The sequence below is a fragment of the Maylandia zebra genome, linkage group LG2 (assembly GCF_041146795.1).
Source record: "Maylandia zebra isolate NMK-2024a linkage group LG2, Mzebra_GT3a, whole genome shotgun sequence".
Classification (NCBI taxonomy): domain Eukaryota; kingdom Metazoa; phylum Chordata; class Actinopteri; order Cichliformes; family Cichlidae; genus Maylandia; species Maylandia zebra.
Window position 1 is genome coordinate 14584651 of NC_135168.1, and position 25896 is coordinate 14610546.

Below are 25896 nucleotides of genomic sequence, written 5' to 3' on the forward strand. Positions count from 1 at the left end.
TTTTCTTTTTCAAATTGATTACATACAATTTATTTTTAGATGGACGTCCTTAAACAAAACCCAGAGTTGGTTTCCAAACAGACTAATGTGAACAAAATGAATAACTAACAGCTTTTTCTCCATCAGTGTCATTTGTTTACACTATGCCACAAACATTTTTTCATCTTTATCCTTTTTTATCTCTTTCTGCCTTTTCTGTAAATGTAGCAACGTGTTATTAATGTTTAAATATGAGTCACTCCTGTGCACCACATATAACTCGTTGTCATCATCACCAGCCTTTACTGTAGTGTATAATTTTCCAGACTCCAGCTCATCATCTTGAGTTTGTTATTTTGTCCTGCAAACTTCAAAATATCCTTTACGCTGATTTAAAACAATGAAAGCAGCCGAATTCTGGCATTTGGAAAGATAAAAATGTTGTTTTCAGACTGATATCTCATCCTGATTATTGTAGGAGTAGCAAATTTTCTGTTCTTCCACCAGCTTCAATAATTGTTTAAGCATTATGCAGTTATACAAGAACTCTGGGCCAGGCTTTTTGTCCACAGCTTTGTGCTTCAGCTCTGAGCTTTTCTAGACTTTTACAAAGTCTGCATGTGTGAGACAATTCATGTAATTACGCAGTAAATTCACAGTAAACCACGGGGCATCAAGAGTCTGCCTTCTTGCATGCTCTACCCTGGCAGCTGCCTCACCTGAATATTTACAGTCGTCCTTTTGAGGCCAACATGTAAGTAAGAGAACTGCTCCTGCCTGGTTGATGCATGTAAATTGCTTCTCCTCTACCAAAGAGACACAAGGGTAAAGTCTAGAAATGTTCAGGGATGCAGTGCATGTTGAAAGCAGCTTAAGTGTCTCCAGTGTCATCCATTCGTTCTGCTTTTAGCCCAAAACCTCGTTTTTTCTCTTATCCCTGTTGGTTTTCATTTAACTGCATTTCTATTGTATATATAAATAAATGTGATGAGTGACTAAAAAGGATCAAACTAAGCTCTGCTTGAAAGGGATGATTCAATAAAACAAGCCTAGAGAAACCAATAAACACAATAAGAGGTTATTAAATCACACATTATTATTTTTATTTGGATGGAAGATTTGGTGCCAGGTGTTCATGTGAAATATGGTTTTAATACTGCGCGCTGTTTACATCAAAGCTGTTAAATGCATCATCTGTTTGTCTTCCTCAACATCTTTGTTATGACTTTGGCTCGTGTTCCCACGTGCCACTAATTTTTCCATTAATTTTTTTTGAGTTTCTTTATTTGAAGCATTTTTCTTTATCTGGGCTTTTAAACCATTTAAAAACTAAGATCCATGTAAATATAGCCACTATTTATTTACTGATTTCATTACAGAAATATCTCACAGTAACGTTGGGTGCTTATGGTTGTTAAAGCTATTTTTCTCTATTATTGCTTGTTGTGATATTTTGATACCATGGTAGCATTTACAGGATATTGTTTTATAGTGATATTATACAGGAAAACTGTTACTCAATAAGGCCCATTTACTAGTTGTTTTTCTCTTTCTCTGTGACCCAAGAATTAATGTGTAAGAATCACAGGATGGTACCTCAAGGTCGAAAACACCACAGAGATCACTTCCTTACTCCCATCCTCCCTTCTTTATCTCCTAGAAAAGAGCTTGTTAAAGGCCAGGTGGTTTGTTTCAGAATTCACTAATGAAAGAACTCTGTATTCTGTGTCTAGGAGTGTATTTTGCTGGAATGATCATAAATTGTAGCTGAACTGATAAACTACACAAAGGATACTTCTTTGCTCAGAAGGCAGGAAGACGCTTCCTTATTTGGTCTGTACCGGTTTGAACTGAGAATCTGCTGACACACGAACCTTTTTTTCCTCTATATAAACTGTTGTGTACTGAATAAACCTTTGAGTTGATTTTGGAAGAGCAACCTGAAGCAGTTTCTGTGTCATTTTGTTCTCCCAAGCTACTCCCGGCGCTGTAACTAACCTGCTGAACGGCATACCTGAGCTTACTTTGAATAATAAATTTTATACAGAACTCTGCTTATCGGTGCTCACGCCTTGGAGGAAACCCGATCCATGGAGAAACCCGGGATGGAGATTTCTTTCAATTTGGTGTCAGAAGTGGGATCGGCTGACGAAGGTAAATACACGTCTTTAATATTTATATGGGACTGTATTATACCTCTCTCAGTGATCGATCTATAATGAAACGGGATATGCTGACGAAGTTTCACTTAGTGATCCAGAGAGATACACTGACGACTTCTTTAGTCCCCGAATAAAGTAAATTAAAAGCAGAAAGACACAGGAAGTTGCCTGTTGTATTGCGAGAAGTTGCTCGTTAAGTGAGAAATTGCTCACCCAAACAAAAATTGCTAGCAATAAATTTAAAGTAACCTCAGCTGTGCCGCAGCAAAATACTAACATAAATCCTTCAAGCGTGTAAACCCCTCTGGAAATCACTGAACATGGGTCAGAATAATTCAAAGACCACAGACAGGTCCGATAAAAAATCGAAATTACCTGTAAAACCAAAAAATAATAAAATAAAATATAAAATCACAAATAACGGCTCAGTACAACTCCCACTTCCGGTGACGTGTAACCTACGTCCGCGAATCGGTGAAGACTTCCATGATTACGTATCCAGAACATGTGGAAGTGCTTATGTGACTGACTTTGTTTACAATTTAAGAACTGTAAGTTCAATGCATTTTAATTTATTTCCGGAGCCCTATCCCGAACGATTATCGCCAGAAAACAGGTCAGTAGAAATGTTGAATATCATTTGTGATAAGAAAAGTAGTCTGCTTAAACAGTCCTGTAGAAAATATATGATAGAATGCCGCGACGTGATACATCGAATGTTACCGCTATGGAAAAAGGGACCGGAACCAGGTGTAGATGCTTTAACATCAAATAAAACTAGTGCAGGCTCTAGCATAGAAAATAAATCTACCGCAGGAAAAGCTAGTCTTGCATGCTCAGCCGTTCAGCCTACAGCCCCACCCCCTTACGAAGATGAGACCGAATTAATAGTCGCTGTAGCGGCTGCACGTAAACAATGTCAGCATTCTGATCCAACCAGCTTAAAAGAAAGTGACAAAAAACCTGAATCACATGCAACGGATCTTAGCCACCTAATTGAACAAGATCAGGAAAAACAATATATACGCCGCGAGGAAGAATTAGCAGAACATAGAAAAAGAGAAAAACTTTTGAAAGAAGAATGTGAGGAACTTATGAAAAACAATTTAGACGACTATGAAGAAAAACTTTTGCATCAGGCAGTGTCCACGATAGACACCCACATGAAACGCCACGATATCGTAGCTAGGGGTTTAGAGGTAGCTAAAGAAATACCTGTTACCCGAACTTTAATAAAGACTTATCTAAAAGGAAAAAAGGAAAAACAAAGCCAGAATGACAAAGGTCCTCACGCCAACACTCGCGGTAGTAAACAAACAGAACCAAAATCTAGTGACGTCAATGACACTTACCCCTTTATGATAATAGGAGATCAGTGTTGTATTCAGCCCCCTAAAATCTCAGAATTAGTGGCAACTATTAAAGAGCTTCCCGATCCTCTTAAAAATCCTACAGCCTTTGTCTCTGCATTACAGAAAAGTACCAGATATCACCATTTGGGTGGTCCAGATTACAGGTACATATTGTGTCAATGCATTCCTGGAGTAACCGAGTCACAACTCATAGAAGAGATAGGTGAATTAGACCCAAAGCATGATAAAGCATCCACAACTGCAGAGTTTTTGTGGGTAAATAATGACAAAATCACCGATTTCTTTAAGAATCTAAAGAAATTCCTGCTAACAATGTCCAGAGACAAAATTGACTTAAATGCAGTAACTATGTGTAAACAGAATCCTGATGAATCTATCCTAGTATTCATAAAACGCTTTATGCACTGTTGGACTAACGAGGCATGCATGCCAGAGGATGGTAATGATCAGATTTTCATTACTACCTTTTTGAACAATATCCACCCTGAATGCTCTCAGTTGCTAAAAGTGACAGCTACTGATAATCTCTACGAACTGAGTAAAGATGCTTTCTTAAAGCTTGTACAACTGAAGGCCAGTGCAGACCTTTTTCCTACTACCACAAAAGCTAAAAGTGTTAAGATGATGTTGAATTTTGATGTTGAAGGCTCAGAAGAAAGTGAGAAACTAATGTATGCAGGATCATCCGCTCCAGCACAGCCAGGAAGTTTCAGAGGACGGAAAGATAAGAGTAGAGATATGTGTTTTTGCTGTGGGAAGATAGGACATTGGTCTAGGGAGTGTCGATTTGCAGCTTCCAACAGGGCACACGCGCCTCGACCACAGAACGCAGTACAAGTTCCTGCCACTAGGCGTCAGCGGAGCTCTTCCAGTCAAGGTAACTGGCAACCACAAGAAGCACGCAATAATGGCTCCACATCTAGGCAGCCTTACAACCCGAATTTTAACCCACAAGGTAGACAAGCTAGAGGTGCAAATTTAGCTCAGTTTTCCAGCAGCCGCAGACACCCAGAGCAAAAATGAATTTGTGTATTTCATTTAACACAAAGGGTGAAATGTTTGCTGACACTGATAACAGCTTATGTTTTTTCTTTGCTATGCACCGACATGATGGAGAAGGAACAGCCTCTGTGTCAGCTGGACGCCTCAGCAGAGAATGAACTCAACATCCTTTTTCTGGTATTCCACGTCACACACTGTGCCAAAAAAAAAAAAAACGTGTACAAATATAACAAGCCACACTTTTGTCTCTCTCACACTGTTCAACAACATGATAACTGCTCACACCAGTGATTTATTGACTGCACACCTTATCACGCACAGCTGAAAAACAACAAGCCAGTATATGTCAAGCAATGTCTCATTTCTTTCCGAAAAAGCCTCAGCCCTAGATGTCATCATAGGAGATTTATTGACTACAGGAGTAATAAAGCCCACAGTATCTCCATATAACACTCCTGTCAATCCTGTGCCAAAGCCTAACAAACCTGGCGTATGGCGTTTCATACAAGACTTAAGGCAAATTAATGCAGTCATTATGCCTCTGCCACCTCTCAGACGTTCCCAGCATATTGACATCTATTCCATCCACAGCTATACATTTTACCGTGGTGGACCTGTGTTCCGCCTTTTTCTCAGTACCTGTGCATGAAGACACACAGCCGTTATTTGCATTCACACATAGAAATAAGCAGTACACTTGGACTCGTTTGCCCCAAGGCATGATAGACAGCCCTGCGGCTTTCTCAATGGTGGTCCGTGCTACCCTGGACAGCTTCACTCCTCCGGAGGGCTGTACTGGATGACCTCCTCCTCTGTGCTCCGAGTGAGGAACTATGTCAAACTGCTACACACATGCTTCTCCAGCACCTCCAACAGACTGGCCACAAAGCATCTGCAAAGAAAATGCAGTACTGTCAGACTTCTGTTCAATATTTGGGATTTACACTGTCTCACGGAAAACGTTCCATGACTGCAGACAGGGTCAAAGCTGTGACCTCCGTCCCTCGGCCCACTACACAGAAGGAAATGTTGTCCTTCCTGGGCATGGTGAACTATTGCAGACAGTGGATACCAGACTGTTCTTTTCATGACCACATTCTGCGTGACTGTTGTAAAAAAGACAAGCCTCCTCGAATACTGTGGTCCACAGAAATGACTGCCTCTTTCAATTAAAGGGAGTGCTGACCTCCGCCACTCAAAGGTGCTGCCTGTGGATTGTTCAGGGGATGCCGGCCTGCCTGAGGGCGTTAGCAGCTTGCTCTATCATGATAAGGGACTGCGAGAAGCTCACACTCTCACATGACACTATTCTACACACCAATCACCAGGTCACGACCATTCTAGCAAACATAACTACACAACATATGCAAATCTCACTATAAAAGCAAACAGCACACCCAATTCGCCAGCACATTTATTGATCCATATGCTGTGTTCTTCTGACCGACAGGATGGCTCAGACAGGCTTGACGATCATGACTGCATGACACGTATACAGGAATCCACAGCACCACGTCCAGATTTAGAGCAAACACCTATCTCAGACTCAGCCACGGTTTATGTGGACGGGTCCTGTTGAAGGCCGAATGACAACTCATTTCTTTGTGGCTATTCAGTGGTAACAGTGCCTGACATCATACTAGAGGCTCGCTCATTACCATTTCACTCAGCACAAAAAGCAGAGCTCATGGCTTTAATACGCGCCTGTGAGCTCCATTTGGATAAGCGTGTGACAATTTACACAGACAGCCGCTATGCGTTTGGCGTCGTACATGACTTTGGCACATTGTGGAGACAAAGAGGATTTAGATCTGCTGACGGAAAATCAATTGCTAAATTCTGATTTTGTTCAAAGATTTTTGCAGGCTATACAGCTGCCATCGGCCATTGCAGTTGTAAAAACGAAAGGACACAGTACAGCTGACACAGACGAAGCAGCAGGTAATGCTCTAGTAGACGTGACAGCCAAGGCTGCAGCTGCATCACAGCTCCCACCTCCACAGGAAGTATTATCTGTGCCCCTACAGTTGCCACTTGTTACACTCCCAGACTATTTAGAAACAAATGTTGATTTAAACTTTATACAAGAGCAAGCCTCTGCATCTGATTACACCTATTGGGAGGATAATGACTGTACCTTAGATGACAGAGATGGCCTATACAAAATTTTGAGGGTTTGATTGCCCTCCCATATTCCCTGATGCCAGTCCTTGTCCGACATTTTCACTGTGTGAGTCATGTCGGACAAAGAGGGGTAATAGGGGCAATAAAATCAAGATTTGTAATTGAGAAAACATCACATGCAGTAAAAAGCATATTAGCAACCTGTCTAACATGTGCACGAGCTAATGTAGGGAGACCAAAAGCGAAACATCAGCATTTACCACAACCAGATTTTCCATTTCATACATTATGACTCCATCTGCAGTAACCAAATTATCTCCATTTGAAATAAGACTATTTCCAACACCATGGTCAGCTTCCAGAGGGGCACCGCTAGTAGAAGGTGATGTATATTGCATTGTCCGACTATGTTCACAATCTGGTAGAAACACTGAATAATAACTATCAGAAAGTTTGTCTCTCCCAGCCTCTCCCCTCCACAGTTCCACCAGTGGAGACCAGGAGATGCGTGTTGGTGAAGTCGCTAAAACCAAGGACACTCTGGGAGGCCGCGCGTGTTCCAGCCCCAGACTGTACTGGCAGTGACGAAGAACCAGCATCCTCACAGACGGACAACCTCAGTGGATTCATGCCAGCAGGGTTAAGACCAGCCCAACCAGACCATCTCAGGCGTCGGATCAAGCAGACGACGTCTCCGGCGAGCCAACGCCCGGAACCAAAACAAATAAACACACAACAGGTAGATGACATCTCCGGCGAGCCAGCGCCCGGATCCAATCCACCTACACACACGCAATCACTGATTAACACACAACGTCTGAAAGAGCCACAGCAAGGTACTCGAACATCCAGCAGGAATAGAAAGCCGAGAGTACCACAGGATGTCTAATCTGATAAAGCCAGACTCATTCCATCCTGATAATGGAGAAAATGAAATGCCCATTGTCATCATACGACGCTTATTCTATGTCTCTCGAACCTGGGACCAGGCCAGGAGACGACTGAAGAACTGTTTTTCTTATATATTTAGGTTATTTATCATATCTATCGCATTAACCTTAGGATTTTTCTTTGCTATTTTGTATTGTAAACTGCAACCATGTTCACATTTCTGCAGGTCATATTTTGCTGACAATACCTCATGCTCTACTTTGCGAGACACCTACTTAATACGCTCCTCACAATCAGTAAATAGCAACATAGACGCCACTAATAAACCATTTTATGCGACCTCTAGAGCAGGAGTCAACTCCTGGTATGAAAATGCCAGAACAGCCGCTCGTGATTTAGGAAACAGTAACTGTTATGTCTGTTCAAAGGGTAATCCAGAACAGGTAATAGTAGGATACCCCATATACGGTTTCCCCCTCACTGAGGGACTAGAGAAAATCGGCGGAGATAATGCTCTCCTTAAAGACGCTTTACAGTTGACTCTGAGCCCTCTCGACTGCCTACTTAGACACACACACACACCAACTAACCCTGAGACTCCATTAGGCGAATTATTGAAGTTATCTAATGACACGGCAGGGACCTGCGCCCCAATGAAACGCCCTAAGACTAGGTTAAAGCCCTCACTACCCCTAGGACAGATCCCTTTCCATTTTAATACTAGTATGATATGTCTGCGTAGACTAAAGTTAACTGGCCCAGACACACACATAGATTATACAAAGGATAACTACACATTTTTCTCTGACTCCCCAGGTGCACGCTGTAATGAGACATGGCTAGCTGTCTCTGTGGCTGAAGTTTTATCATATCTGGAGGAACACACACACAGTTCAAGTTCGAGCGGAGAATCGATCATTGTTCCCCCAGAAGGTGTATTAAATGACACTGAATGGGGGGAGTTAGTTAAATCACACATGGTCACGCGCCTAACTAGAGCAATCCCTAACGCTTATTGGATGTGCAATAATACCCTTAGATTAGCTTTACCTGTTAATTGGACCGGTACCTGTGGTCTAGTGACCGTTGATGTATGCTGTACTTTCATTCCCAATAATACCGCCCCTAACGGTTCATTCACACAAGCTATGAATAGACTTGAAGCATTGAAGATAGAACTAATTGCCAATACAGGTCACGGTCAGTGGCTAGATAAGTGGCTACAGGACACGTTTGGAAAATGGAAGGAACTAATTGTAGCCTTTGTAACCGTTGCCGCATGTTTTCGATAATTATTGTCTGTTGTGTGATACCATGTATACGCTCTCAGGATTTTTGATATTAAGCTTGCTCGAAGGACCAGTTACATTTATGATTTGTTTTATGTTTATGATTTGTCTTTATATTATGTTATTACATTCTGTCTTTATACTATGTTATCATTTCATGATAAAAGGAGGGAACTGTTGTGATATTTTGATACCATGGTAGCATTTACAGGATATTGTTTTATAGTGATATTATACAGGAAAACTGTTACTCAATAAGGCCCATTTACTAGTTGTTTTTCTCTTTCTCTGTGACCCAAGAATTAATGTGTAAGAATCACAGGATGGTACCTCAAGGTCGAAAACACCACAGAGATCACTTCCTTACTCCCATCCTCCCTTCTTTATCTCCTAGAAAAGAGCTTGTTAAAGGCCAGGTGGTTTGTTTCAGAATTCACTAATGAAAGAACTCTGTATTCTATGTCTAGGAGTGTATTTTGCTGGAATGATCATAAATTGTAGCTGAACTGATAAACTACACAAAGGATACTTCTTTGCTCAGAAGGCAGGAAGACGTTTCCTTATTTGGTCTGTACCGGTTTGAACTGAGAACATGCTGACACACGAACCTTTTTTTTCCTCTATATAAACTGTTGTGTACTGAATAAACCTTTGAGTTGATTTTGGAAGAGCAACCTGAAGCAGTTTCTGTGTCATTTTGTTCTCCCAAGCTACTCCCGGCGCTGTAACTAACCTGCTGAACGGCATACCTGAGCTTACTTTGAATAATAAATTTTATACAGAACTCTGCTTATCGGTGCTCACGCCTTGGAGGAAACCCGATCCATGGAGAAACCCGGGACGGAGATTTCTTTCATTGCTCATGACATTCAAGGCTGTGAAATGACAAAATATGCCTTTTTCTTTTTTACATTATTCTCACAAGTCTCAACACTTAGAGGACAATAATAATAATGATGATGGCTGGGCTCTTTTGGCTGCTTCCTTGTTTACCCAAGGGGCTCTGCAGCGGATAGAACTACATGTTTGATTTGGCACATTTTTTACCCCGGATGCCCTTCTGAATGCTCCCCTCCTATTTATCCAGGCTTGGGACTGGCACTGGGAGTACGCTAATACTCCTTAAATACAAATAAGCTGGGGGTTAGTTGACTGACACTGGGTCTGTGTCCTCCCAGCCCTAAAGAAGGGATATTTCATAACAATAATAAGAATGTTTCTTACCGACATGCAAAAACTGTTTACATGTTTCCAACACTAAAGGGTTATTCAGTCATTCATCCCTTTCCCTTGATGCTTTCTTTCTTCCTGCTGAATAACTTCAAACTTTTTAAAAACACAATGATGGTTAATTTTTTAACCATCATTGAACCTGTGACCAAAAAATCTACAGTAAGTTGTGTCAACAACTATTGGCCAATTCCTCTTACCATGATCATTCCTAAATACTTTGAAAGACTGCTATTCAATCACATAAAGCTATGCGTCACAGCTGAGGTAGATCACCAGGTATGAGATTTTAACACCAACTGCTCTCAGACTGTCAGCCTGGGCAGGCAAACACTCCCCATCCTCACTCTGACCACGGAGTTCTGCAAGGCTATGTGCCGAGACCCTTCCTGTATGCTCCGGACAGACATGACCATCAGTGCATGCACAAGACGAATACCACTGTTACGTTTACAGATGATACGACAGCCATTGCACTCAATTTGACATCATAACAATATGATGTCATGTGTGTGTTTTAATAACACACACACCAAAGAGATGATTATAGAGTCCCGAACCAAAAAGAAAACCACAGACACACCACTACACATCCATAGAGAGAGTCTACTGCGCACCACACTGCCACCAACACTGCAGCTTTTACAGCACAGTAGAGAGCATCCTCGCAGCTTGGTGTGGTAGCTGTACCAAAGCTGACAAAAGGCCCTCCAGCATGTTGTGGAAAGATTGTGGGCACAGAGCTACCATATCTGGATCATCTTTACACCACTTGCTGTGTGAAGAAGGCCACAAAGACTCTCCAGACCTCCATTTGTTCAAGCTTCGCCCATCAAGCAGGTACTTCAGAGGTGTACAAACACGCAAATAGGCTGAAACGCATCCTTACACACAGAAAAACAAAATCACCTTTCACTAAACAGGACAAACTGGAATGGGTTAAAACAGTGCAGCGCTCATCCTGGATGTCACCACCTTTCTGTACTTCTTCCTGGAGGTGTATTAGTCTTTTTTTTCCCATTTCATTTCTCAGAGTTGCAAATCTGAAAGTATTGGTGGAAGTTGCACTTGTTTAAATGTCTTATGTCCTTACTGTTTACATCCTTTTTTACTTAGACAGAAATACCCACCAAAATAATGTTCTATACCCAAGTTTGAGGCAACACACTGGACTTCTCTGAAAAGTGAGGAATTTATCAAACTACAAAAACGTTTATGTTTAGGAATGCAAGCAAATAACTGTAAGGTATAAATACTTTTCTATTATCCTATTTATTTTTTATTTATTTTCCTCCTACTGTTTGTGTATGTACGTCCGTGCGTGTTGTGCTGTGTGTAAATGTTGTGCACAAGGTTAGGGAGGGAGTATAACTGTCACTTCGTTATGTTTCCATAGTAAGTGCTGAATCCTGAACGTCTTCAGAGTCAGTACTTACACCGTCCCACCAGATGGCGATAGTGAGCGCTGAGCCCATTCTGAGCTGATAGAAAAAAAACACAAACAACCACAAGAAAACCACAAAACCAAGATGGCGGTGCAGGAGACAGCATCTCAACTGTCCATGGCTCTCAAAGTCCAAGAATATCCCACCCTGAAGGTAAACACAAACGCATAATGGTGTATATTGATAGCCCAATGAGTCTGCTGTTACAAAAATACGCGATGCGTGCTGTGCCACTTGGAAAGAAATCGGAATTAGTCGTTCATTAGATAGCGAGTGAACTCGTCAGGGAGGCTAACGCTAGCTGAATTAGCTTAGCCAGGCACCCAGTGTCCGTAAAGTGCTTGTTTTTATGAACGGATGTAAAAATATGAGTGGTCCCCTAAATGATATAAGCTGGGGGTTAGTTGGTTAGCTTCCTGCTGGGTTAATTCTTTTTATTATGGACTCTGAGTCCGTCAGAGGCCCAAAAGCTGATAGCTTGACTTTTTGTTGGGTTTGGCCTGATTATCCTTTTAACCATGGCTCGTGAGCTCACCTAAGTACCTACCACCTACCTAAGGGTGCATCACCTTAAAGATGGCTGGCCTGTGGGAAGCATGCTTTTTTGTGTAGTGTATGTGTGCGAGTGTACAGCTTGTCTCCTGCGCTGACCTGGACATTTAAAAAAGACACTGGGATAGGAGGTTTAAGGGTTACAGTTTATATGGTTACATGGAAGCAGCATGGTTACTCGCCCCCAGTCAGAGAAGTGACATGCAAACGTGATTGGCCTGCTAACTCGGCCGTTAGCTTAGCTACGGCACTTAAAACCAGTATTTGTCGTGTTTAACGAGCAGCCTGCCCAATTCATAACGTCAAAGCAAGCGAAATCCGGGCTGGTTCGGAGATACGTGGGTTTAAAGCTTTCGGGGGAGGAGGAAGATCCCCTAACCCGGTGCTGTCAGGCGGAGAAGCAGCACTGTGAGTTAGCGCAGTGTCATCAGATTGCTGCTGCTGCTGCCTCTCTGTACTTCAAAATGGCCAGTGAGAGAAATCACAGCCTGCCGCCGCCGCCGCACACACGCACGGTTTTCCTCCATTCCACATAACGCTGCTGCTGCGACACCGCTGCTAAAAGACAGGTCCGGGCTGCTTCCTGTGATCAGGAGAGCGTCGTCATATAAAGACAGCAGGGCTGTGAGTACCGGCGCATTTACTGCTTTTGTGTGGTAACTAATTGTGTAATGTTGCATGATGGATAGAGGCATTTCCTGCTGCAGCTGATGTTAAAATGCCTCTGTGCTGAGCATGCATGGCTTTGGTTTGGGGATGTCTCTGGCTGCTATGGTTGGATGCTGCAGTGAGATGATGGGCACCATTTTAAGACAGGAGTGATGCTTGTAATTGGCATCAAATGGGAGTCTACAGCTGCAGGACAGCAGTGTTGATTACATTTGGAGCTGTATTGAGCAGAATTTTATCATTGTAATAATGCCTGTCCCAGAAACTGAAGAAGGTTCTAATCTGATCTGTATTTCTGCATTACTAAGCATATATAAAGATCTCACAATTAAGACACAAAGGTATTAAAATGTTGACAGCAAAATGCAGTCAAAATGATAATTAAATCACTTGAGCCTTGTATTGATTATTACTGTGATTGTTATTAATATGTAATGTTTGCTGTTTGAAATGGGCTTCCTGTTGTCTCTTCCAAGGATTCACTTAAAACAATTATGAATGATAACCACCATACTCATATACTGTATGGCTTTTACTGTGATAACAGTCTGCTTTGTGTTCATGGCTGAATTACATGTTCACTCTTGACTAAATCAAGGTCATATCATAAAGGGGTTACTAATCTTAGCAATGTTATAACATCTAGTAGCCAGTCAAATTCAGAAAGGGGATATTTCAGTTTTCCCAACATGCAGCTAAAAAATTTTTGCAGACATGGGCCTTATGGATTATTTAAGAATATGTGTTATTTATTTTATAAAAATGTATCTGAAAAGCTGTTAACAAAAGACTTTATGGCTAAATTATAAAGGAGAATGTGTGCTTCCATGTGTGGTCACCACCCTCAAAGCCTTCTTTTTGAGCCAGGAAAAACCCTGGGTTAGCACAGTCTGTGCCAGCAGGTATGCCATTGACATGACCACCTACAGAAAAAGTTATGAGTCTGTTTGAATTGCCATGAGGATGAGTCTGCCACAGAAAAAATATGTAATCATTTTCAAGCAGCTTTTTAAAAAAATGAGCACCGAGTTTTGTAAAAGTTAATTAGAGCTTACCAATCTACCATTTAGCTACTATATTACTATGTTACCAAAGCCTGCTACATGTGTTTTTCCCCAGAACAAAATCAAAAACATTGACATGTTCAATAAGTGTTGTGAACTGAGGAGACTACACATTTGTGTCTGTCAGCTGGCCAATAACAGCAGGACAATTAATAGATTTATATTAAAAATGTAACACAGACATATTGAAATGACTTTGACGTAATGCAAACTGATTATCTCTAATGACCCTCTCTGAGCCAGGAAAAACCTTTTACCTACGTTATAAATATACCTCGGCTCTTCCTTACATCTTGCTAAAATCATCGTCTTCTGTGTTGAAAAATTTGAGTTGTGAGTACCGGTAGTTATTTGTTGATCTGGGCAACCAGAATATTTGCTGGTCAATAAGTAAGTATAAACCTTGTCTGTGGCGAATCCTGACTCTAATGTAGTCGTCACTGAAAGATATTAGGGAGTGGAGGCTGACATAAAGGTAATGTTTAATCTCTGTTATATTCTGATGGGAGCTGTTAGTGTAATACGAAAAATCCATCCAATAATTTTTTTTGGAGTATATACCAATATGTGGTAAAGTAAGCTATCTGAGAAATGCGGCCCATTTGGTGCTGCATTTTCCAGTTTGTCCCCCCCGATTCCTTCCTCGCCATCTTAGTAATCTGTGACATAAACTTGGCTCTGAGTTAAAAGAAACGCTCCTTTCAATCGGTCAAAGCACTTCTTTTGTTGATCCAGCATGTCAGCAGAGGGAATATCAAGAATCACATGAAACTAGTTAAGTACTTTTATTGTTGTGCAAAGAAAATAAGTACATCATTTAACAAAGCAGGTTTCTCTGAAAAGGACGTGGTTTCGAATGCTTTTTTAGCTTTTTCAAGCTGAGTTTTCAGAAGTTTACAGACTCTGACTGCGCTCCAGTGTGTGCCAACTGGTGAGGGGAAATGGTGTTTTTTTTTTTCCCCCCTTCTCTTTGTGGTCTGGATGAAGTTCTTGAATCTGTTGTGACAGCTTACTTGCTTTTCTAAAATTGAATGACCATAAATTGATATGGAAGTTTTATTTAAAGTGAACTGACGGAGAAAGTAACATTTTTACAGAAATCTGTTGCAGTTTTTCAGTTTAAGTATTAGGAAATGTTTAAGCAGGAGTTTAGCATCATGTTTTTGTTCTTCATTCCAGATGAAACGGCATAAATTAGAGAACAGAACATCTCAAATTAAGGATAATGATGGCCAATTGTTCTGTATCAAGGATAAGAAAAAGTAAAGCTTTAGTATTTAAACAGTTTTCTACCATATTGTCTTGAGGTAATTCACATATTGAGCTATAATCGTAGCTTATAAAATTACACTAAGATGCATTAATCCCCTTGAATGAATGTCTGAAATAGAACATTTATGATGTCTACAGGTGCCATACGAGACTCTGAACAAACGCTTTAGAGCGGCTCAGAAGAACATCGACAGGGAGACGAGTCACGTCACAATGGTAGTTGCAGAGCTGGAGAAAACGCTCAGCAGCTTCCCCGTGGTTGACTCGGTGGTGTCCCTGCTGGATGGAGTGGTGGAGAAACTCAGTGCCCTGAAGAGGAAGGTAAGAGATACAGGCATACACATTTTCCAAGTGTAACAGTCAAGTCCTTCCAGACTGGTAAGAGTGCCAAGTTTCCTTTTAGTTTTAGTGAGGGAGTTTGCAGCTCTTGAACATCATGTTTTTGAAGGCATAAAAGTCGATATTTTCCGCCACCTTTTATGATAACACTTGATTTTATGAACATGCATAGCTTTGCACATGTTCTTTTCATCCCTAACAGTAAATCTCCGATGGCGCTGACTCTCTGCGGTTGCTTGTTTTCTGTTCCACTGAAGCTGACCACACAATAGAGGTTCTATCAGTTTCAACTTTAGCCTTTTCTCTGGAAGCAGTCAGAAGCACTGCTTTTATACAAAAAGGCAATTACAGAGATAATCAGGCCCAACAGGAAGATGGCTTTCAAGTGCAACTGTGCAGCTGTATATAGTTCTATCATAATAGTCATCCCTGTGTATGTTGTCATTGCTACACTTACAGGCCTGTGTTTTAAAATGTTTCTGGCATTATTTAAAATCTCGCTTCTGGAAAGAGAGAAAACGGTTTCCAGAAGGCCAGAGAAATCTCAATTTTCCTTGGCAGCTGTTTGAATGCGATTGAGGGAAGAAATAATTTGATGCTTTTTGTAAAGAGATAAAGTGCACGCCTTAAAAGAGGTACTTCAATCGTGCAGCTAAATTTTGGTCGTGCTCTGTGGGCCTTTCTAAGTTACTCGAACCCGTCTGCACACCATCATTTTGCCTAACATGTAAAATAGTGTGAAGAGGTAAAGCAGAACCAACCACCTACATCTTGTTAACCTGGAGTAGAAAAGCTGTTATACATCTATGCATCACACGTATTATCTTCTTTACAAACAAAATCTTGCTTCACGTAGAGCCAACCATGGAAAACCACAGTAATCACTGTTTTAGCAAAAGCACCTCATTAGGTGGATTGCATTTGTTTGCCAAGGAATGCTCCAAGGGTGGCTCGTGTGTTGAGCTGTCAAATCGCACTTTTGCTTTTTTAAAAAAATAAAAAATTTACCTTTATGTCGACATTCTCAGCAGATACAAAAGGTTCATTTTGGGCGGGGGAAGGGGGGGTACTTTAATTGTGTATCAGATGATGTCATTAGACACTGCACTGATTGGGCATCTGAAATCTGAGAAGTGAAAAATAAATCATGCTTTGTTCCATTTCTACCAGGAAAACAATGCTTATCTAAATTGGTGTTATACAATTTTATATTTCGTTAGCTTCATAGCATAATTGCCTAAGTCATTGACTTAGTCAAATGACTTAGGCAATTATGCTATGAAGCTAACGATTTGTTTCTTTTTCAATTTACTCTAAAAGTACAAGATGTGCTGAAAAGCGAGCCTAGGATTGTAATTATGTGCTGAAGGATCACCGAGTCCTTACTGCATGTAACAGTGGAAAGAAATTACTCCTTTGTGGTTGTGATCCATAATTTCCATCCTGCCATGTCTGTGAAGCAGAAAGCAGCAGTTTTGTTCCAACGAAACTTGAGCAGCGTTCAAGGTTTCTGACTTCTTGGTTTCAGTGTTCAGGGTTTGTTCCTGTTCTAAAGTCAACCATGTTACATGTCATAAACATAATTCATTTTAATTATCCTTCTTAGAGAAACGATTAACAGGAAGCATTTTGTAGCTCTCGTGATTGTGTTTGTGTCCCGTAGGCTGCAGAGTCCATTCAAGCAGAAGACGAGAGTGCCAAGCTGTGTAAGCGTCGCATCGAGCACTTAAAGGAGCACAGCAGCGACCAGCCAGCTTCAGTTAACCTGTGGAAGAAGAAACGGATGGACCGCATGATGGTGGAGCATCTGCTGCGCTGTGGCTACTACAACACAGCTGTGAAACTGGCCAGACAGAGCGGTATAGAGGTAATTACAGGGCTCCTACAGTTCATGTACAGAAAGAGGCAAAGGTTTTGGGTTTTCTGTATTTCTTCATAAATATGACCTGAAATCATTTTTTTAAAAAGAGAACCTAATTAAAGAAATTGTTCTATGATTTACATTTATTTACTGAGGGTTTGATCCAGTATTATGTATCTGCAAGGGGAAAAGGTATTAACCTTTACTGTCAGTATGTAGTGCAGGAGTAATTGCAACTTAACTTCTGATGTGCAGAACTTGTCGCTCTGCACATCAGTTTAAAGGACTTTTAACCAGTTCCTTATATACAGAGTGTTTAACTCCAAGAAGGATTTCGCTGATACAGACCAGCTGGTTGGTCAGTGGCAGGCCCTGTTCAGATCTGTGGCAGATCCCTGCTGGATCTCCATCTGCTCCTTGGCTGTTAGGAGATTTAGTGAATACAGCCCTGACTCTTAAAGCAGAATCCATGGTACTGTCCTTGTGTTTCTGTGGCTTTTGGCTATTGAGAGTGAAGGATTATGGATGTTCTGTCTTTGCACATGTCCTTGCATATGGTCATTCAAAACAACAGCAGCATGTGGCACTACGGTGGTGATGATAGGCAGAGGTAGAGTTAAAGGGAGCAAGAGTGGAATTCAGCAGCAGCTTGAAGTACAGGCTGTGGCTACACTGGACAGCTTTCATTGTTCTTAACACTCTGTTTCTTTACACCATAAAAAGCTCTTTGTTATGATTTAGACTTGCAGTTGAAGGTAAACCAAAAAGACCAACAACAGCGCGTACACGAACAAGACAACTTTCCCCACTGCCCTGTGTTCATAATAAACAGCTACAACATGTAGACACCCCTAAGTAGGAATGTGGTTTTACATTAATAATGGATAAACATTAGTTTGTTTATCCAACAGGAAGAGCAGTGATAATGGCAACTCATATTTAATTGTATCTGCAGCGATATTGATCTATTTGTTGATAGGAAATCTAAAATGGGGGTAGTTTTAATGAGAGAACAAGCCAAATGGCCAAAAGGGAGCCTGCATTAGGCTACGTTCACACTGCAGGCGAAAGCGCATCAAATCCGATTTTTTTGACCCTGTGCGACACATATCCGATCATGGTCTGACAGTGTGAACGGCACAAATCCAATATTTTCAAATCCGATCTGGGTCACTTTCGTATGTGGTGCTGAATCCGATACATATCCGATGTTTCAGAAAGCGACTGCTGTTTGACGGTCAAGTCGCATTAAATCCGTCTTTTACGTCACTGACACAAGACAGACGCCAATTATCAGCTCCGGAGTAGACACCATGAACACTTCCTGGCCATCCAGTGTAGATGTCAGTGAAACTGTTGGGAAAAAAACATTGGAGAAACGTGAACATTTTATTTGTATCTGCAGATTCTGACAGAAATCTGCAGCTATCCTTTGAAGCAGCGCTCCTCTTAAACAGCAATAAGGATCATTATTAGGCTATTTACATTATTATTTAAATAACAAAATAACTTAAAGCAAAAATTGGGAAACGTAAAGTCCAAAGTCTTTATATTAAGGGCCATCAGTCAAACAATACTGTTGCTCTGGGTCTAAACAGAGCGCGTTGTGTGTGACGTCTTCTTTTGCGCATGCGGCCGCTTTGAGCGTTCACACTAGAGAGCGTTTGCTGTCGCATTTTATTTGTAGTGTGAACGAGCAGACAAAAAAATTCGGATTTGATCAAAAAATCTGAATTGAGCATCAAGACCTGCAGAGTGAACGTAGCCTGAGAGTACTGTTTCTGTAATGTGGAATCACTACAAGATTAAATGCAGTGTTTTAAACAAACACTGTGAAGTTCATTTGTCTGTGGATAATACTACTGAAAAGCATGGAAATAAATTGTGCTGTCAGTTAAAACTGTCTATTTACAAACATGCCCTGGCCAAACACACCAAAAGCATTACAGTGCTTCTCTTTTTCTGCAAGATTCAGTTGAATGCAGCCCACACAATCAGAGTTTCTGCTGGAAGAACAACTACTTGAATACTGAAGCACAGACATCACTTTGCTATGAATGGTGTGATTTCATGAGCCAATGCATGAAATCTACACAGTATTTTAAAAACCGTGTCACCAAACTAGTTGTAATTAGTGATTACTATACAGGACAGGACGTCCCCCATCCATGCCTGTCTCTAAAACCTTTCCCCTCACTTATTTTACAGTTTTTTGTCCTCGAGATACTGTTTCAGAACATTTTTTTAAATATTTATAATATTTTTTTAATCATCTAAGATGTGTGTGATTTTTGTCTTGGACTTAAATGGCCTCCAGCTGGATAGAGAAATTCTGAGTGGCTTCATCGTTTTGAACTGCTTGCTTCAGGTCCTTTCAGAGCATTTGTATTGAATTTGCTCAGCACATGTTGCAAAACATTACCTTTACTCTTTTTAATCCTTCTTTTGTAGAATGACATGTGCTGAGCATTGCTGTCTTGCTGCACGACCCAGTTTGCTTTTTCTTTTTTTTACAGGCACATCCTGACATTTTAGAATTTTGTAGTATAAATCAAATGAATCGCCCCACTAAGGACCGGCAGACAAGGCCTACAAACCATGACTCGAACAGTACAGTGCGTTTCAGATGGGATGAGATTCAGATGCTGGAATGCTGTCTTTTTATTTCTTCAAATGTAGTGCTTATGATTTACACCAAACAGTTCCAGTGTCTTTTCTCTAACAAACAGCAGATGAGCAGCTGTGTTCTTTTGGAAGACCAGTGGCATTCTCCATTCAACCGTGACATGGATAACATTTTTGTTCAGTGTTCTGCTGATGGTGGGCTCAAAAACATGAGCGTGAGCCAGTGTGAGAGGCCTTTAGTTTCTGAGAAGCACGTTACCCGGGGTTACTTTGTCACCTCGAGTACTATTACACATTTTGCTCTCTGAGGAATATTTGTTAGTCAAGTATTCCCAGGGAGGGTAACAATGGTCTTGAATTTCTCTTTTTTTTTTTTTTGTACAATGTCTGTCAGCCTCTATAGAGAGTACTCAATAGCCAGCCTAATGAGCATCACGTCCTTGTTTCTGAGGTCCTCGGAGATTTCTTTTGTTTAAGCCATGATTGACTTCATGAAAAATGTGTAGCGAAGATCAGACTTTAATAGATCTCTTCTTCTTTAAATTAATATCCTCATAGCTGTTTGTCAGCTTGTTAGTTAAAAGAAAAGTCTTCTCGTTCACACATACCTTTCACATACAGAAATAACCTGTGTTTTTCTGTCTCTGTTGTGTTTTTAGGATCTGGTGAACATTGAGATGTTCCTCACAGCTAAGGAGGTGGAGGAGTCTCTGGAGAGGCAGGAGACAGCCACTTGCCTGGCTTGGTGCCATGACAACAAGTCCCGCCTCCGCAAGATGAAGGTAGAATAATTAATGATGTTTCAAGGCATTGTTAATACTAGCTTTGATACCAGTGAACCCTGAAAAAAACCCTGCTATCAGTTTTTTACATTGCATAGTTTTGGCTCTAATAAACAACAGTCAGCAGTGTAACCGGTTTTTGATGCAAAAAATTAAGTCTTGATTGCTTTTCTTGTAGCTTTCGCTCTGCTGAGAATCTCAGCAAGTTCCCATTTTAATCCCAACATTATTTTATTAGACAGGGTCTGAGTCCTCAGTAGAATTCAGACGGGAGTCAATAATCTGACTTGTTGGCTGTTAATTATTTATATGGACGTGGCTTTGTTTTAGTAAAATTTGGTTTAGTTTATCTTCTTGCCAGTTGGGCAATATGTAAATCAGAAAAACTATAGTTCCAGTTGGTAACAGATGTGGGTTTTTCCCTGCTCAGTCCATTTAGATGGTAAAATATTAACAGATCATTTTGCTGTTTGTTCTGTCTCGATTTCCATGGACATTATTAATTAACCATGGGGGGGTCGCCTCATTTTTTTAAACTCGATGCCTCCTCTTCCATCTTTCCTTTCTCTGGCAGAGTTGTCTTGAGTTCAGTCTGAGAATCCAGGAGTTCATTGAGCTCATCAGACAAAACAAGCGCATGGATGCAGTGCGGTACTTAAAACACACACACAAATAATTTTTTCACCTGAAGCCTTTTACTCACGTATTTCCACATTTGCAGTTGCGTTACTGAGATTGTGAGTCTCTCTGTGTGTATTAGACATGCTAGAAAGCACTTCAGCCAAGCAGAAGGTGGACAGTTGGATGAGGTTCGGCAGGTGATGGGCATGCTGGCCTTTCCATCAGATACGCACATCTCTCCATACAAGGTAACATTAGTGGTCTTTATCAGTGTGAATGTCTACAAGGATATCATTTGATTTGATCAGAAGTCATTACACAGCAATAGTTTGTGCTTTGGCTCAATAAAGATTTCTCAGATTTTCAGTCAGGCTGATAATTCTGACCTGGTCATTTTTGTTTTGTTTCTGTGTTCAAATATAGATAATTTATGCTTTCTAAAGAAAACTGATATGTTTAGAAATGCTGAAAATCTCTTGCTCTGTGTTAAGAAGAAAGAAAAACACTTGGGAAAATTTTGAGAAAAACTTTAAACTCCATGGGTCTGTCCTCGTGGAAATATTGGTACCACTTTGGGCAGAGCTGTGACCAAACCAGCCTGACTTCTTGTGTGTTTGAAGTAAAGAGAAAGCGCTATAGACACAGACCAGCCACCAGAGGGCCTCCATTGTCTTTTACAAAAAGCTCAATTCCCTTTTTGTACAGGCTTTCAGTGGCACTGCTGTTTTTAATTTTCCACTCCAACATCCTCTGAATTGTACTATGGCACACTGTCACCAAGGCTTTTTTTCTTTCGCTTTTAGGCAAGCCAGTGTAGTGTTTGTGCCAGCTGCTTGTGCCAGAGTTACAGAAACAGCCTCTCTTCCCTGCCAGTATGCTATTAACGGGAGAGCTTAGTAGCTTTCATTATTATCATAGTGTTTTTCCTCAGTGTCATGATTACTTATGATCATAATAAAAGTAATCATAAATATAATCATGCTCAATAAAAATACTGCCAGGGGTAATTAGAAAGGATTAAACTGTAATTAATTTAGACAACGCAGTTACATTACTGATAGGATTACAGTCTCAGCTGTTCTTGGAAAAACTGTTAATCACAATTCACTTGAAATCAACATCGCTGATTAAAGACCAAGTCAGAATCTAAGACTTTCAGTGGGGCTTCTTTTTTTTAGGTGGTCCAGAAAAGAGCGCATTACTGTAATAGACTCTGGAGGAAGTAAAAATGTGTCATAGTGTTGCTATTATTGTTATTGTTGTTGTTGCTATAAAAGTAGCTTAGAAACTGCTCCAAGAAGATAAATGTGATGAATATGTGTGGAATCTTGTGCCCCCCAGAATATGGTCAGTGATGGTCCAGCCTTGTGAATCAATTTGTTGAGCCACAAAAAATGCAACACAAATTTCATTGTTCTAAACATTGAAATTTCAGCTCTTTGTATGTTATAACTTTGCTCTCCTGGAATGGAGAGGACAACAAACCTCTGCTCGACCATAAATTTCGTTTTATACGTGAAGTCTAAGGTGCACCCTGTGGTGTCCCAACATTACTAACCAGACAGGGTGTAGCTTCAGTTGTGTTTTAAGCAGCTTAGCAGACCAAAGACAAATGTATGCCTTTTATACACAAAAGTAGACCTTTTTGTTTAATTCAGACTTTTTTTATATTGTACAAATTATAAAAGCCCCCTGTGCCAAATTAAACTTGATTATTTATTTATTAATTTTTCAGAAATGCAGTTGTAAAAAAAATCTTCCTTTTATTTTCTCTTTTTCTTTCTGATCTATCAGGATCTGTTGGATCCAGCCCGCTGGAAGATGCTGATCCAGCAGTTCCGATATGACAATTACAGACTGCATCAGCTGGGAAACAACTCTGTCTTCACCATCACCCTGCAGGCTGGTCTGTCTGCCATCAAGACACCGTATCCTTCCAGTGTGTGGTTACTCTTAACCCTGTCATTTCAACTTCTTAAGCTATATGAAGATGGATAGTGCTTTTTGTTCTAAGGGGGGTCTATTCTGTGTGTTATTCCCTAATCTGCATTAATCCTTAACTCCCATTTCCAAACCAGTCAGTGCTACAAGGAGGATGGCACCTCTAAAAACCCAGACTGCCCAGTGTGCAGTAAATCTCTTAACAAGTTGGCTCAGCCTCTACCCATGGCCCACTGCGCCAATTCCAGACTAGTCTGTAAAATCTCTGGAGAGGTCATGAATGAAAACAACCCTCCCATGATGCTGCCTAATGGATATGTTTACGGCTACAATGTGAGTAAACTGCATGATGCCAGCTGGGACTGTATAAAGGTGCTTCCATCCATGTTGAAGCAATTTAAAATGCAGACTTAAAGGATGATAAAGTTTCATAAAACACTCCTTGATATTTCATTATTATCTCTTCCAGTCTCTTCTGTCCATTCGCCAAGATGACAAAGTGGTGTGTCCCAGAACCAAAGAAGTCTTCAACTTCTCTCAGGCGGAGAAAGTGTACATCATGTGATTGCTCGGATGACGCTTCTGAGTATCAACCACATCAGATACGGCCCGTCGCCCATCACCTGTGACCCGGCCTGCTCAGAGCCACCTGTGGAGCTGTGATCCAGTGCCCTTCCTCCCACAGACAAAACCCACATGTCCGTGGAGACTCCACCACCCCAACCCATCCAGTTCCTCTACATGATCAGCTCAAGTTAGCCCATCCAGACCCCGTGCCCCCCCGCCCCCTCCATTTTATCTGACAAACTGGGCTCCTCTCCTTTAAGACTCTGTTTTAGATGTGGCTAGAAGTTGTTTAATCTGATCCATTCAAGCACATGGACTATCAGCATTGTCATTATCTTACAGGCCTTCACACTGAAGATTAGAGAGTAGAGAAAAAGACTGAAGAGTGGAAAAACTGCTAGATAGATGTTTGATTTTACTACAACAAATAAAATCCTGTTGAGGTTACTTTTGACTTTTTTCCTTTTACAAATGTTGTTTGTTACTGAAATAATGTGGCAGAAATGTGTTAAGTCGCTGCTTTAACCATTAACACAAGATTTGAGCCTTTTTTGTGAACAGACATGGCTTCCTAGTCACATCTCCTCCTGTGGTGCATGCTGTCTGCATCGTTTGTCTTATAGCCATGTTTATGTTGGTTGTTAGGGAATATTTTTAAATGCTTCCTTTAAACTACCTAACTGGATTAATTACATTTATCTCCCTCACGATTGAAACTGGAGGATGTTTTGGGCTACAAAAGGCTTCAGTTTTAATGTAAATATTAGGTAGGACTTGATCTTCATTTATAAATTCAGGAGTTTTAGAGAAATGTCATTTTAAAAAAACAAAATATTTGCCATCTGCACAGATTGCTGTGTAAATTTGAGTGTTTTCTCGGGTGTTTAAAACCTGATGTAGCCTTCAATATCCTCAAGTCAAGCGGTTTTTGCTTATAATTTCTCATATCTGGAGAAGCTCGTAGTTTCACAGACAGTAATATAAATTAAGCGGTACTTGCTCCCGTAAAGAAATGTACTAAGTTTTCAGACAAGAAAACCATCTCTGATGTTTTTAGCTTCCAAATGAAAAACACAAAAACAGTCTTCCCATTTTTGGTGTGACAGGTTTGGTGTTTATTTCAGTTTGTTTGAAATTTTGCCTTTAAAAAAAGACATTCTGGGTGATTTTTAGTCAACTGGACGTTGCCTACAGTCTGAATTTCATAACTATTTTCCCAGTGAAGCCTCGATAATAAAGAGAAGGACAATGGCGCTGCGTTACCAGTCTTGTACTCTATGTTGAAGCTGCTTGCAGCACCATTATTACAGGCTTTAAGACCATTTCATTTAATATACATTCACATGCCTTTACTGAAGGTAAAGACTTTGTCTTTCCTTACAAAGACAGGAGGAGGAGAGGAGTCACATTCAACCTTTATGGCTTTCAAACGTACTATAGAAGGACTGGGATATAAAATAATATGGAGAAGGACCTAAAGGTCACTCTGAAAATCAAGCCTGAACACCCAGAATACTCAAAAAATGCAGGTTAACATAATCAATTTTGTGGTCGGTCCTTTCTTCCATCTGTTGTTTTATCAGCAAACCACGAGTCACCTCGTTTGTGTCCATCTATAGTTTGGAGCTGTATCTGTGCAGACACAGACTGTCCTGTGTGTTTGTGTTGGTAGAGTAGAAATGGGGATTGTTTCATGAGCAATATGCCTCATAAAGGTTTCAGTAAACTTTGATTTTGGTGTTTCTTTGTTTGCCGTCTGCTTTGCTCTTGTCTGCTCTGAAATCTGCATTACCATAAGCTGTTGGTAGGTGTGGTTATTCTCTGCACAAGGTAATTAAATCAAGTGCCGTGTCTTTCACCTGAAACTACATCGCCATAGCCCGAGGACGTCGGGATTCGAGGGGAATTGGCCTTTTCTTTGTGTTTGATCACTTACATGGAGATCGTGGCAGGAAAGATAAGGGGAAAATAGGCAGGATGATTGGCTTATCTGTTACAACCGAAACCTGCAACTTCTGCAGAAAACACATCAGCCACTGACAAGGTTTTCTTCTCCAGATTAATCCAGTATTTTTCTCATTTTCTGTTTGACGTGTAAATTAGTGAAA

The 25896-nt window shown here is 40.7% G+C and overlaps 1 protein-coding gene across 1 annotated transcript; it reads left to right on the forward strand.

The window, feature by feature from the left end:
- The first annotated feature begins 11499 nt into the window (after positions 1–11499).
- Positions 11500–25520, forward strand: maea (macrophage erythroblast attacher, E3 ubiquitin ligase). Its single transcript, XM_004553601.3, has 9 exons — positions 11500–11648; positions 15191–15373; positions 17055–17258; positions 20537–20659; positions 21234–21310; positions 21420–21528; positions 23075–23208; positions 23359–23554; positions 23691–25520. Exons 1-9 carry the CDS (start codon positions 11580–11582, stop codon positions 23784–23786), a joined length of 1191 nt encoding a protein of 396 aa, XP_004553658.1. The 5' UTR covers positions 11500–11579; the 3' UTR covers positions 23787–25520.
- The last annotated feature ends 376 nt before the right edge of the window (positions 25521–25896 follow it).